General features: G+C 38.8%; 1 protein-coding gene across 1 annotated transcript in view; it reads left to right on the forward strand.

Annotated features, from left to right (window-relative positions):
• The first annotated feature begins 804 nt into the window (after positions 1–804).
• LOC140302486 (CUB and sushi domain-containing protein 1-like) overlaps positions 805–12,358 on the forward strand; it is a 275,604-nt gene continuing 264,050 nt past the window's right edge. Inside the window, exon 1 of the mRNA XM_072381305.1 lies at positions 805–863. Coding sequence (XP_072237406.1) covers positions 805–863 — 59 coding nt within the window. The remainder of the gene's footprint in view (positions 864–12,358) is intronic.

Raw genomic sequence — 12,358 nt, forward strand, 5'->3', positions numbered from 1 at the left:
AGGCACCGGGTGGAGTAGATGTCCATCAGGGAGGGGAGAGGACAGCCAACGATCCTCTGTGATGCTCTGTCCTCTGAAGCCTCGCTCTGTCTGCCTCAGTGCAGCTCCCATACCAGGTGGAGACGTCAGCAGGCTCACGATGGTCGAGCGGTAGAAGGCCGGCAGCAGTTTACTGTCCAGATTGTTCCTCCTGAGGACTCTCAGGAAGTGTATACGCTGCTGAGCCTTCTTTATGACAGCTGTGGTGTTGTGTGTCCAGGAGAGGTCATCAGAGATCTGGACTCCCAGGAACCTGAACGTGTGGACTCTCTCCACACACTTGATGTAGAGGGGAAGCGGCACGGTTCTGTTCCTCCTGAAGTCCATGATGATCTCCTTTGTTTTTGCAGTGTTCAGTGTCAGGTTGTTGTCTGAACACCGGGTTGAGAGCCTCTGCACCTCCTCTCTATAGGCTGACTCGTCTCCCCTCGAAATCAGTCCAACCACAGTGGTGTCATCAGCATTTTTGACGATGACGTTGCTTTTGTGGCCTGGACTGCAGTCATGGGCATAGAGACAGTACACGAGGGGGCTCAGCATGTAGCCCTGTGGTTACCCGGTGCTCAGTGTGCTGGTGGAGGAGAGGTGGGGGCCGAGTCTCGCAGTCTGGGGCCGGTTGGTCAGAAAATCTTTGATCCAGGTGCAGGTGAGAGGGGGGAGACCCAGGGTGCCCAGTTTAGTAATGAAAATGTCCGGGACGATGGTGTTGAATGCCAAGCTATAATCCACAAAGAGCATCCTGGCATAGCTCTGTTGTTGCTCCAGATGTCTCAGCACAGCGTGCAGAGCTATGGCGATGGATCCTCTGTGGATCTGTTTGCTCGGTAAGTGAACTGTTGGGGGTCAAGTGTGGGCAGGAGACAGTCCTTGATGTGCTTGAGAACCAGCCTCTCGAAGCACTTCATGATTATGGGTGTGAGGGTAACAGGGCTGTAATCATTTAGGCCAGTTGTGGGTGACTCTTTTGGTACCGGGATTATTGTGGCGGATTTCAGGCTGGTGGGGATGACTGCTTGGGCCAGGGAGAGGTTGAAATTCCAGCAGAAGACATGTGACAGCTGGTGGGCACATGCTCTGAGCACCTTGCATTTGCAACAACAACAAAATAGGAGTGATGGAAAGGAGGTACATAGTGACCAGAAAACCATGAATGATCTGAAGTTTACAGACTTTTAGATAGCTTGAATTATGATCTGAGTTTACAGTGAAGGAAACTATCTGAAAAAAATGATTGATTTTTCCTAAATAACTTATTCTATGAAGCCTCCAGTAAGTGAAATATGACTGAAACAGGTGAGCTATAATATATCGAGAAAGTCAGGATCCATACCATCCATTTGATATGTGCTGCTCAAACTGAAGCCTGGCATAGAAAAGTAACTCTCTGATGGGTAACTGGTGTAATAATGGGATTAGTCAGTTTATCCAATGATTACTTCAGCTGTTGATTTATTGAACTATGTAACCATATTTCCTGTTTTACATACCAGACGTAGGGTAGGGTTGGTTTTGGGCAGACACACAAAACTTCTGAAGAACTGAAGATATGAGCAAAGACTTACCTTTGAGTAAGATTTTCAATTTGTTCTTTGTTTAAGCACTTTACGTAGGATATTCGTTTGTCCGACTGGGAACTCTGAAATTCCAACTTCTCAGGTAAAATGGAATGCTCCTTCATGCTCCCTTCCAATCCACTTGGAAGTTATGCGTACATGTCTCATCAGAAACATCCCCTTCTCACAGTTTATAACTTTTACTCATCTGTAAAGAGTCACTTCAGTAAACCACTTCAGTGGCCAATCAGATTGTGGCAAGGGCCTGTGCCCCTGTGGTCCAGCCCCCTGGATCCACCCATGCAATTGCCACTAAAAATCTTTTATGCTCTTTCCTTCACAGCCATGTACATGCAACTATTCTTTACCCATGTGTTACTCTGTTATTATTCATAGTAACAGTCAAGCAATTATCTCTGTGCAGAGGAGGTGACAATCCAACTTTTCTCATCGAAACTATAACAACACAGCTTCACCTCAGCTTTAACCTGAAAACTGCAGGGACTGAAATGTTCTTCTGTGCCGCTGTGTTGAAGAATTGAATAATCCTACTTTCAACAACATATATGTTAAAGCATTTCTTTGTGTTCTGGCTTTAATGCCTGCAGCATATTTCATGAGTGTGGACTGATATGAATGCAAACTTGAACATGTTCAGTGCGACACAACTGTGAGGGGATGATTCCATCTTATTACCACAGGTTTTGAAATGTGCACATAAGTAAAAGTGTGGTGGAGGTGGCTCAGGCAAGTTCATTTCAGCAAATTTGATATCAGATTTTGAATAGTCAATGAAAAATGTGATCTACCGAACGTTACAGCAGGACACCAAAGCTTATGTCATCAAATGTAAACATGCAGAGTGAACGTCACACTGCGTCCTTTTAGTGGGTTAGATATTTAAGCATCGGAGGTCGGCAAAACCTGGTGCTTTAGTTGTTGATCTCGAGAATTGTTCACATGTTCAATGCTGCAATAAGACTGAAACACTGAAACATGATAAATGAGGTCCTGCAATAAATAGTATCTTCTGTTGCTGACCACAAGAAGCTACAGTATTTGATCTCAGAGAGAGAAATGAACACACACACACACACACACACACACACACACACACACACACACACACACACACACACACACACACACACACGTAACACCCATAGGACAGGTATTACATAGTCAGCCCCAATAAGTTGAAGGACTCTTTTAGGTTGTTTTTTTGTCTTTTACAGCTGTGCTTTTAATTGCTTACACAAATGTCTGACAGCTAATGTGTTGCCCAGCAACAGAAAGAAAGATTGAGATCTGGGTTGCAAGAAAAAAAGAAAAATTCTTCTTCTCATACTTTGGCATTCATGTTTATGGTGATTTTAAAGATATATTTAAATTCATATGTAGACTGTGTATTAATCCCTGTTTTAATTTAAAACAAAAGGTCAAAACTTTTAATGTGATTCTTTTATTTTAAACCAGATATAATTACTGTACTTCATTGTTTTACTACAATTATGAAACATATATTTCTTTAATGAATTTAACCTCCATTTTAATGACATCTAAATGTTTCAGCACCCGCTTTCATTTTGCTAGGTGTAACATTTTTTGACAGTGCTGCCTTTAATGGACTTTCACTTTATTCATTTTTAATCTCACAGCTGTTCAAAATGTATCAAGTCATCCTTTAAACCCTTAAGATTTAGCCACGGAGATTGAGTTTATGTTTTCTTACAAATCGTGATCAGTACAAGACTTGGAAGTTCATAGCAAGAAAAGTGACATTTCAGTCAAAAATAATTTAGATAAATTATCACTCGTCTACAATAATTTAAAAAACAAACAACAACAATAAAACTAAATTAGAACTTAATGTTTGAAGAGAAAATATACAAAAACATCTTTCATACAGAAAGAATAATTAGGAACGAAGGAAAGCAATTGACTCTGCTACAAACAAGGTCATCGTGCTCTTTGTCGTCAACCTCATTAAAGTGTCATTTTAATGTGGCTGTTGCATAACAGGCCCGCAGTGAAACTTACCTGTAGTGAACTAAACAAACACAGTGACTTTCCTACAGGGATGAATGTATTATCGTATGACACATCAGTATTTCCACGAGGAACCAATGCTGAAATATTACCTCAGATCCGTGTAAACCGCTACATTCAGAGTTTACAAGGCAACAGTCACATCTACAGTAAAAACAGTTCTAGACCTTTCTTATTTAGCTCAATCCCGCAGGCATAATGGTTGATTTGTATTTTACATTTCAAAACATCATACATCATAAGATATAATGTTTTCAGGCATTCGCACGCCATGCCCCTGGCACTCCTTCCCACATTGGTTGACTGGCTGACTAACTGGCTGGTTATCATTTTAGAACATCTTAGCTGGCATTTATCCGGAAAAATCTCCTGCTGTTTATTTATTTATTTTTCTAAACCTGTAGGGTATTTGCTGAACAGTTTTACAGAATTTACACTTCCTCAAAATACTGATAAAATTGTTTGTTTCAGACACATCAAGGTAGAAACTCTGGCTTTGTGTCCTAGAGGCATTTCAAAACTACTGAAATGCCTCAAGGGGGATTAGTTTTTTCCTCAAGATTCATCAAAAGACTAAGACGAAAGGGCTTAGAAATGAGAGGGAAGAACCAAATGTTGCTTTCTCCTTTTCAGCCTTCCAATTTTCCAGCTCAGCAACATACGTATTTTCATGCTTCAGTCATTTATTTATTCATACAAAAATCATACAAACAAAAAAAACTCACCAAAACAGCTTAAGTACCTTTAAAGGTAAAAGAACAAAGCAAACGAAAAGAAAAATAACATATATTTCCCCTTTTAAATATGAAAATTTGCAAGCTGTTTTTTTTTTTTCCCCCTGCCTGCATCTAATTATGGAGACATAAGAAAAATTCTTCTGTTATTAATTTCTTTTGTAATCAATTTCTTCAGTCAAAGACCTGTAATGAAGCACTGCACTGCTTGTTTCCTTCCATCCATCTCTCCTGTTTGCCTACACTTCCTCTCTTGCCACGACTCTCTTGTTAACCTCTCCCGTGACTTTCTGTGACTACGTCTGAGCTTCACAGAACAAAATGCCACTTTATTTTCAGTCTTACTCATGCTTTCATTTAATCATTTGTCAATGCCTCCTTCACTTTTTCATAACATTTCGGTTTAATTTGCTCAACTGTTCCCTCCATTCTTTCATTATACTCCGCCTCCTATCGCGATTCTTTATAACCAGCTTTTTCCCTGATAGATAACGTTTATTTGAGTAATTTTTATGCACACATGCACACGCACACACGACCATGGTGTAAATAGTCTATTGGGATGGATGACTGTGTTTTCCACTCTGAGAGCAAAAACTTATTAAAATAACTGAACCAACTGAGAGAGTTCAGCAAATGAGGATGATGAGTGAGTTAAAGAACAACGAACCTACGGATGAAAAAAAAGGGGAGCTGTGCCATTACATAATATTTGCTCCTCAAACTAACTATAACTGCAACATACCCGAGTCAAAACAAATGACTTAATAGCTGTAGTTTGTTTTCAATGTAGAGAGGTACAGGGTTCTAGCTTTCTCAAATAATGGAGACTCTGGTTTGGTGTATGTTTTTATGACACCAAAGATCCTTTATTTTTTCTTAAAAGAGAAAACAAAATGAGGTTACAAATTTCCCATTAGCTTTAAAGGTGTATTATTGAGATGACATTGCAGTTGTGTTTGCTGGCTTGTCAGAATCAAAAATCCCCCTCTGTCCTGTTAATATCTAGTAGGCTGTTTCTCATCAATATTAATGTGCCATGTTTGGGGTGCTAACTTGCTACGCCATTATGTCTACTTTTTCTGTTTGTGCTGTATGTGACTTGTGGGAGTTGACTTGATATTTGAAGCACGTCTGACATGAACTTAGCAATGCAAAGTAAACTGGTGAGAAATGTAAACTATTCTGTTTTTGATCAGTTTTGACCCCACAGAATGTGAGGTGCAGTTTTAAGTGAAAAAGCTTAATCTTGATTTCCACAGCAGACATTTTGACCCGTTTAAAGCGGTCAAAAACACCGCTGCTGAACCATTACAGGTTCAAATGATAGTTTAGGGCTCACTAAAGCAGAGGTACCGTAAGAAAGACAGAAATGTTTTTATAATTTCAGAATGGATTATAGACCTTTGCAACAGAAAATATTTCGAGATTTGATAGCTGGATGCACATTTGTAATGACAAAGGTTGTGACATGCTGTGCATGTGGGATTGCTGGCATACTTACTGAGACATTGAGGGGATCTAAGCTATGATCACTGATATCAGCTTCGGCTGTGCATAAGCAGCAGTGATGAGTCAAAATGTCTCTTGTGAAAAAGGTGTGTCACCAGTCATCTCAACTTCATCTTCTATTGAAGTCCTGTTGCTAAACTAAACCTGCATACAAGAGGGATACGAGGAGTTCTTATTTCCCCTACAAGCCTGTTTTTGTCCATTTGAAATGAAAGTGCTACAACTTTCAGAACAAAAAGAACAAACACAAGAAGTTTTATTTCAATGAAAGTTTATTTCCTAAAATAAGCCATGATTCTAAATGTTTGTGGAGTGTGGAGGACAACATCGTGGGAGTTTTTAAAATGTCAAATATGCTTATGTGGGCTGCCATTTGTAAATAATTGGAACATTCAGTTCTGTGTCTGCTACCAGCATATGTGTGGTTACACTGCATGTGTTCACATATGTTAGAGATTTACATTTTTTTCTCTCCCTATCTCTTCTAAATTGTCAAAAAAAGGTACACAAAGTGCATCCATAAAGAACTTGCACATATAGAAAATTACATTCACCGTGCATTGCTTTTTTTCATCCACTGCCTGATTAATTGTGCAAATGTCCATAAAAACAGAAATAGGCTGCAAATACCAAGGTGATCATCAGGATTCTGCTTGCATCTACGAAACCTCTTGGCTCAGTTCATTCTCCTTTAAGTAAACTTTATCTCGATTCCTGTGAAGTGAACCAACTATCCTCACAAGTGCACCTACTTCAGTGATGACAGACACATGAAAAGATATCCTTGAGTTTATCGCTCTTTGAATAGGCGGAATAAAAAAAAAAAGTTAAGTCTTCCAAAAACTGACGTTATATCAGCCAATGAGTCAGCATTCTTTGAATAATTTCAACCCTGTGGTTGTCAATAGTAAAGCATCACGCCTGTCTGGACTTTGAATTCTTAATGCTTTCTTTTATATATATTTTTTTATATTTTGCAAGGTTGCTGTGGAACCTGAGGATGATTTATGACTATGGATTGACAGCTGACAGATCAGCGTCAGAAGGATGTGTCACACAAAGAGCCACCTATAATCACCATTTTCTCTCAAGCTCTTTTGTGATTTTTAAACCAAAGATTTTGCCTGTCTGATGATGGTCTCTTTCTGCCTACTTTACCTTCTTTTAGCACACACTTCCTTTCATGAGACTGACTCTGGAGTTTATCACAGAATGTTTATGTCTCAATCTGATTTAGATTTCTAGAGGGGAGAGGGGGTGAGGTAAATGGAGGAAAGATTTGAAGGAAAGGGAAGAGATGATGCAACAGAGTGGATGATGCAGATGAAAAAGCGCAAACGGTAAATTTATAATGGGGAGTGTAAGCACAGAGAAACACTGAAAATTTTAGAACGAAACAATGTTATAAAAGAACAAAGAAATATATATATTTTGTGTGAGTGCAGGTTGAATTGGTTGAGCATATGCTGTAAAGTGATGGAAAAAAACTAGTACAAAATCAAGAAGTTACTGAAAAACATGCTTTTTCTTTAGTAGTTTTGTGCGTGTTTGTGTACATTTCTGAAATGTGGGCTTTTTTTATGCATATTTTACAGCATCTTGTGATAAAACTGCAGTTTATAATTAGGATTAGGATTTTAGGAGGTTGAAGAATAGATATTCATCCATGAAAAAGTAAGGTTGCACTTAACCAAAAAATATATTTAGATTTATACAGTTGCACCTTGTGTTGGTAGAATATACAGCAACTCATCAGAGACTCAACAACAACAGGTTATAAAAGTTAACAAGTTACTGTGACTTCTCTTAATTTTGGTTTGCTTTTCATATGTGATGGGGAGGCTGGAAAAAATAGCAGCTATATTCATTTCAGGTAAACACAAGAAATTTGTGGAATATCTTATTTGACTGCCAGATGAAGCACGAGACTCTCAACAAACTGCAACTACCTGCTAGGTGAGGGTAAAGTAATGGACAAAGACAGCAGAAAGGCGGCATTATGCTACTTGTCAGTAGACTTGGCAGGTTGTCTGCGTGTACTCTGAAGGTAATGAATGAAGATGCATCTAACATCAATGAACTGGCACCTGTGAGCGAGTTCAGTCAACTGGAGTTGCACAGCCACAATGCACTATTTCAATTTGGCAGCCTACTTCAGTTGCAAAATTTCCCACTCCTCACGACGTGCCCATGCTGCTACTGCTGCGAGTGCTACCCTCAGCACCCCGACACCCATCTGTTGCAGTTGTGTTCTGCAACACAAATATCAAATCCGAGTTGTCTGAATGAACTCGGATTGCAATATAAGTTGAAAAGTTAAAAAAGAGCGATGCCGGTGATTTCACTGTGAAACGTCTCAAATGGAAATTGATAATTACAATGGATGACGTTGAATATAGAAATAGGAAGCTAATTTCTAACTCTTGACTTAAAAACATTTTTAAATAACGTTTGTTAGAAATGATTATTCCATATTCTGGCAAATTTCACTCAAAAGAAACATTTGCATCTGTTGCAACTGAGCTAAATGTTGTACCCTGGAGGAATATCAGATAACAAAAAGAAATTTAATTAAAAAAATAACATAATTTCATAGCTGTTACATTACCTTCCTCTAGAAGAATCACATTTTAACAGTAACAGAATGAATAACCTGAGGTTTATTTTCAAACAGTGGGACTTGTAAGCAGAGATTTTTGCTGTGTTTTTGCAAAAAAAAAAAAAGACTTATCCTAAATTGTTTGTCGACTACATTGTCAGGAATCTCTGTCAAGGCATTTTAAGAGATCCCCTAAAACTATGGTTTATGAACTAAACAGCAACATTTAAGCCTACCTTTCTACGTAATCCCTTCATGCAGAAATACAAGTTTAGCCTTAAGTTTAAAATGCTGATTAGTCGTACGGCACATGATCACATCTGGCATATTGTGCATTAGAGTCCAACTTCAGCATGATGAAATTTAGTGCTGTCAGTTAAAACCTTATGAGTTTGTGTCTGACGAGCTTGGTCACAGCTGCCAAATGAACATAATTTAATGCAGAGACACTATCTCTGACTTTTCTGCTGTCACTCATGTAAAGAGATCTGTTTGAATATTCCATTTTCTGTCCCTTGTTGGGGGTTATGGTCAGTTCATTTCTCTACTTCTGTGCTTCCTGCTTTCTTTCTCTATATCTTTACCCTCCTGCCTCAACGTGTCCTTGTACTTATGTATTCAGACAAAAAAAAAAAAGGATGCAGTGTCAGAGAACCGGGAGATGACACGAGAATGTGTCAGGGTTGTACTGATGATGGTAGCTGACAAGAATATAGAAGAAAATTATGAGGAGAAATAGGCAAGCGGGACAATTGGAGGGGTGAGGCAAACTAAGAGGAAATGAGAAGGAGTGAAGCTGAGGAGATGGAAGAGGTGCAGGGAGCATAGCAAGATAGATGGATTGATGCTTGCGTCAAGTCATGCCCCTGCTTTTTTCCTTAGTTCTGCTATCTGTCATTGTTTCATGTTAGACACTATGCGTGGGATCTGTCTGATTAATTTTTAAGGTCTGAACAGCTGAATCACGCCAACACTGACTAATGTTGAATCGTTGTCATGCTCTGAGCAGAGCTAATTTCTCATCGCAGCCTTTGCCACAGCCTGAGACATACAATCATTTCGCCGGTCGTTTTTGTGATTGGTCTTTTGCCACTTGAGCCCCAGGTTACTTTAAATACTTTAAAGCAGCAATAAGAAGGCCTTTCACTTCCCGATAACATAAATATAACTTTGAGGTGCTGAGATTGCTGCCCGCAGCTCTGCTCCCTCTTTGTTTTAGCACAAAAAACTCCTGGCAGGCTTTCAAGTCACCATCTGTACCTCCAGCCACCTCTATCCATTACTCACACTAACTTGTGTTTTCGTTTTAATGATCCCATCCCACCGTGTTTCAAGCCATATGAGTACGATGAATCTATGATGCACGGAAAACGGGGTGAATAATATCTTGTTTCTGGGTAGTTCTTTGCCTCACAAAATAGTTTAATGTTGTTTTCTTCAAAATACACCTAATCCTTCGTGCTCATTAAATAATGCAAAGTCTAAGAACAGTCAAATGTTTTTTTTCTCAAAACTGCAGAATCCGCAAGAAAGATTAACTTGACTTAAATGTCTTCTCTCAGTGTACATAAAAGTATAGTTTCAATGTCTGTGTGCAGTAAGTTTAATATTTAGACCATTATTAGACTCAGTCAATAGCCAAGATTCTACTTTTTGTTCTGCCAGTCAAAACTAAACACTAATACAGAGACTAAGGATGAATCAAACAAACAAAAAAAGCCTACAGAAATGGTAATATCTTGGGACTCCAAGTCTTCACGTTAAACCTCTTGTGACAGGAGTCTAGCCTGTCCAGCATCTCTGTCTTGGTTGGAAAGCTGAGTGAAGGATTACAGCTGCAACAGAACAGAAATCAATCAAATAGGGATGAGGAAGGAATCTCTTTCCTGTCAGTCATGTTTTATACCCAGAGAGTGAGTTCAGCAAGAGTTGGCATGTTTTATTTCATTGTTAATTTTGCCCCCTTTTTTTTTCTTTTGGTTTGTTTATTGCTACTGTCTTTATTTACATTGAGCTCCCAGGTTCTTATCGACAATGCGATAAATTGCTTAATTCAAATGCACACAGCCAACTGTACATTCAAAGAGGCCATGCAGGAATGGGCCGATTCAGTCAATAATGATGGTCTGCAAGACTGCATGCAGACACATTATTTGAGCTTTCTTCTGCAGTAGCTATAAATGGCAGCATAGATTTTCTTTCCCCCAACAAGTATAAATGCAATAATTACGTAACACTGTAAACAGTTTTCTAATTAAGGATTAAGAGCTCTCCTCTAAATACCGAGCCAAAACTCAGAACATTCCTGAGGCTATCAGTTTTTTTTTTCTCCTTGCTATCAATTACTAATGAAATAGTTTTATTCTATTTTCCTGAAGCTGCTGAGGGCAGGCATGAGGACAGAGAGATGCTAGCAGGGCAAGACATGGTGTGGCCAGATCAAAAGGAATTTAGTCTAGAAGGCTTGAGAAATGGGGCCTCTAGCTAACATTGTTGATATAGTCAATAAAATCAGAAAACATAAGAAACATTAGTCTACGGTTTTCTTATTTTTCAGCACACACCATGAAAGGGTCACAGTAACCTGTCTCTGTAAGATGCATTAGTTGTGCATTAGTAGTTGTGGTTAGATTTGTCAGTAGAACAAATGCCTGTAGCTCATGATGAAAAGTAGTTTCTTGTCAATCATAAGTTCAGTGGGTAGATGACTGTCTACCCAAGAGCACTGAACAAAACATAGAACTGCATTTTTTATCATATACTTACAGTCACATGTGAGTGTGTTCATTGACATGTGAGTGTGTAACTAAAGCAAACACAGACAATTCATGCCAAGGGCCTGGAGCAGCTTCAGCTGAGGCAACCAATTCAAACATGATAGTACAGTGTAAACTAAAATGTGCGCCCTTATTTTAGTATATAGTGTCATGTCCGTCTAAATAAACTAATTACAAGCCAAAACCAACTGTGCATTGCTCTTAAGAATACTTAAGAACATATAAGTGTAATGTTCTATGTAGTTCTGTATTGCAGTTTGAGTGAGGTTTGATGTACGTTACCATATTTGTGTGGCTGTAGCCATCACAGGCTTTTAGTGTAAAGGTGCTTTGAGTGTTCAACAAGACTAGAAAAGTGCTATATAAATGTGGTCCATTTACCAATTACAGAGGAAAGTTTTTAGTGGAAAAACATCTCCTATAGTTAAACCTTCACTCTCCTTTTCTGCATTTTTGAGTTCACATTATAAATGGGGGGAAAAATATCAGGAATCGGTCCAACATTACATATCATAACCAGCAACCCTTGGGTAATTATCCACGGCAGAGTGCTTGTTTTTGCATTTGACAGTCTTTATGTGATTGTACACAGTAATTTGCTAATTAGCCACCTGCCTGGCCACTTTGATCAACATCTTGGATACATGCAGGCTGACCTAATCACTGACATGTTTTTCTTAGCATGCTTGTTTGGTCACATGTATTAAGATTGTGGATAGCTTTGAGTGAGAAATCTTTACACTGCGGATGCGTTCATCAAACCTGATGAAATGGTCTTTATCAGCAAGTTGAATAGGGTGACAAAATTCATACTATATCTTTTAATTACCACATTAACTGGTCTGTCCACTGAAACATCACTCTTTCATTAGCTTTTTTCCTTTTGATTTTACAGAGAACAAACAACATCTTCACAAAGGCAGGGTGAACTCATTAGCTTTAACTTCACAGCTGGCATTACCCTTTTGTTTGGGAACTGGCAGGTCTTACAGCATCAACAGGTTTCAGTTTGCAGAGACAGAGGCAGAGATTGTCTTGTTGTATAAAAGCTTTTAGAATAGTTCTGTTGTCGTTTTGCTCTGCCTTTATAAATTT

The sequence above is a fragment of the Leuresthes tenuis genome, unplaced genomic scaffold, assembly GCF_036924035.1.
Source record: "Leuresthes tenuis unplaced genomic scaffold, fLeuTen1.0.hap1 SCAF_2, whole genome shotgun sequence".
Classification (NCBI taxonomy): domain Eukaryota; kingdom Metazoa; phylum Chordata; class Actinopteri; order Atheriniformes; family Atherinopsidae; genus Leuresthes; species Leuresthes tenuis.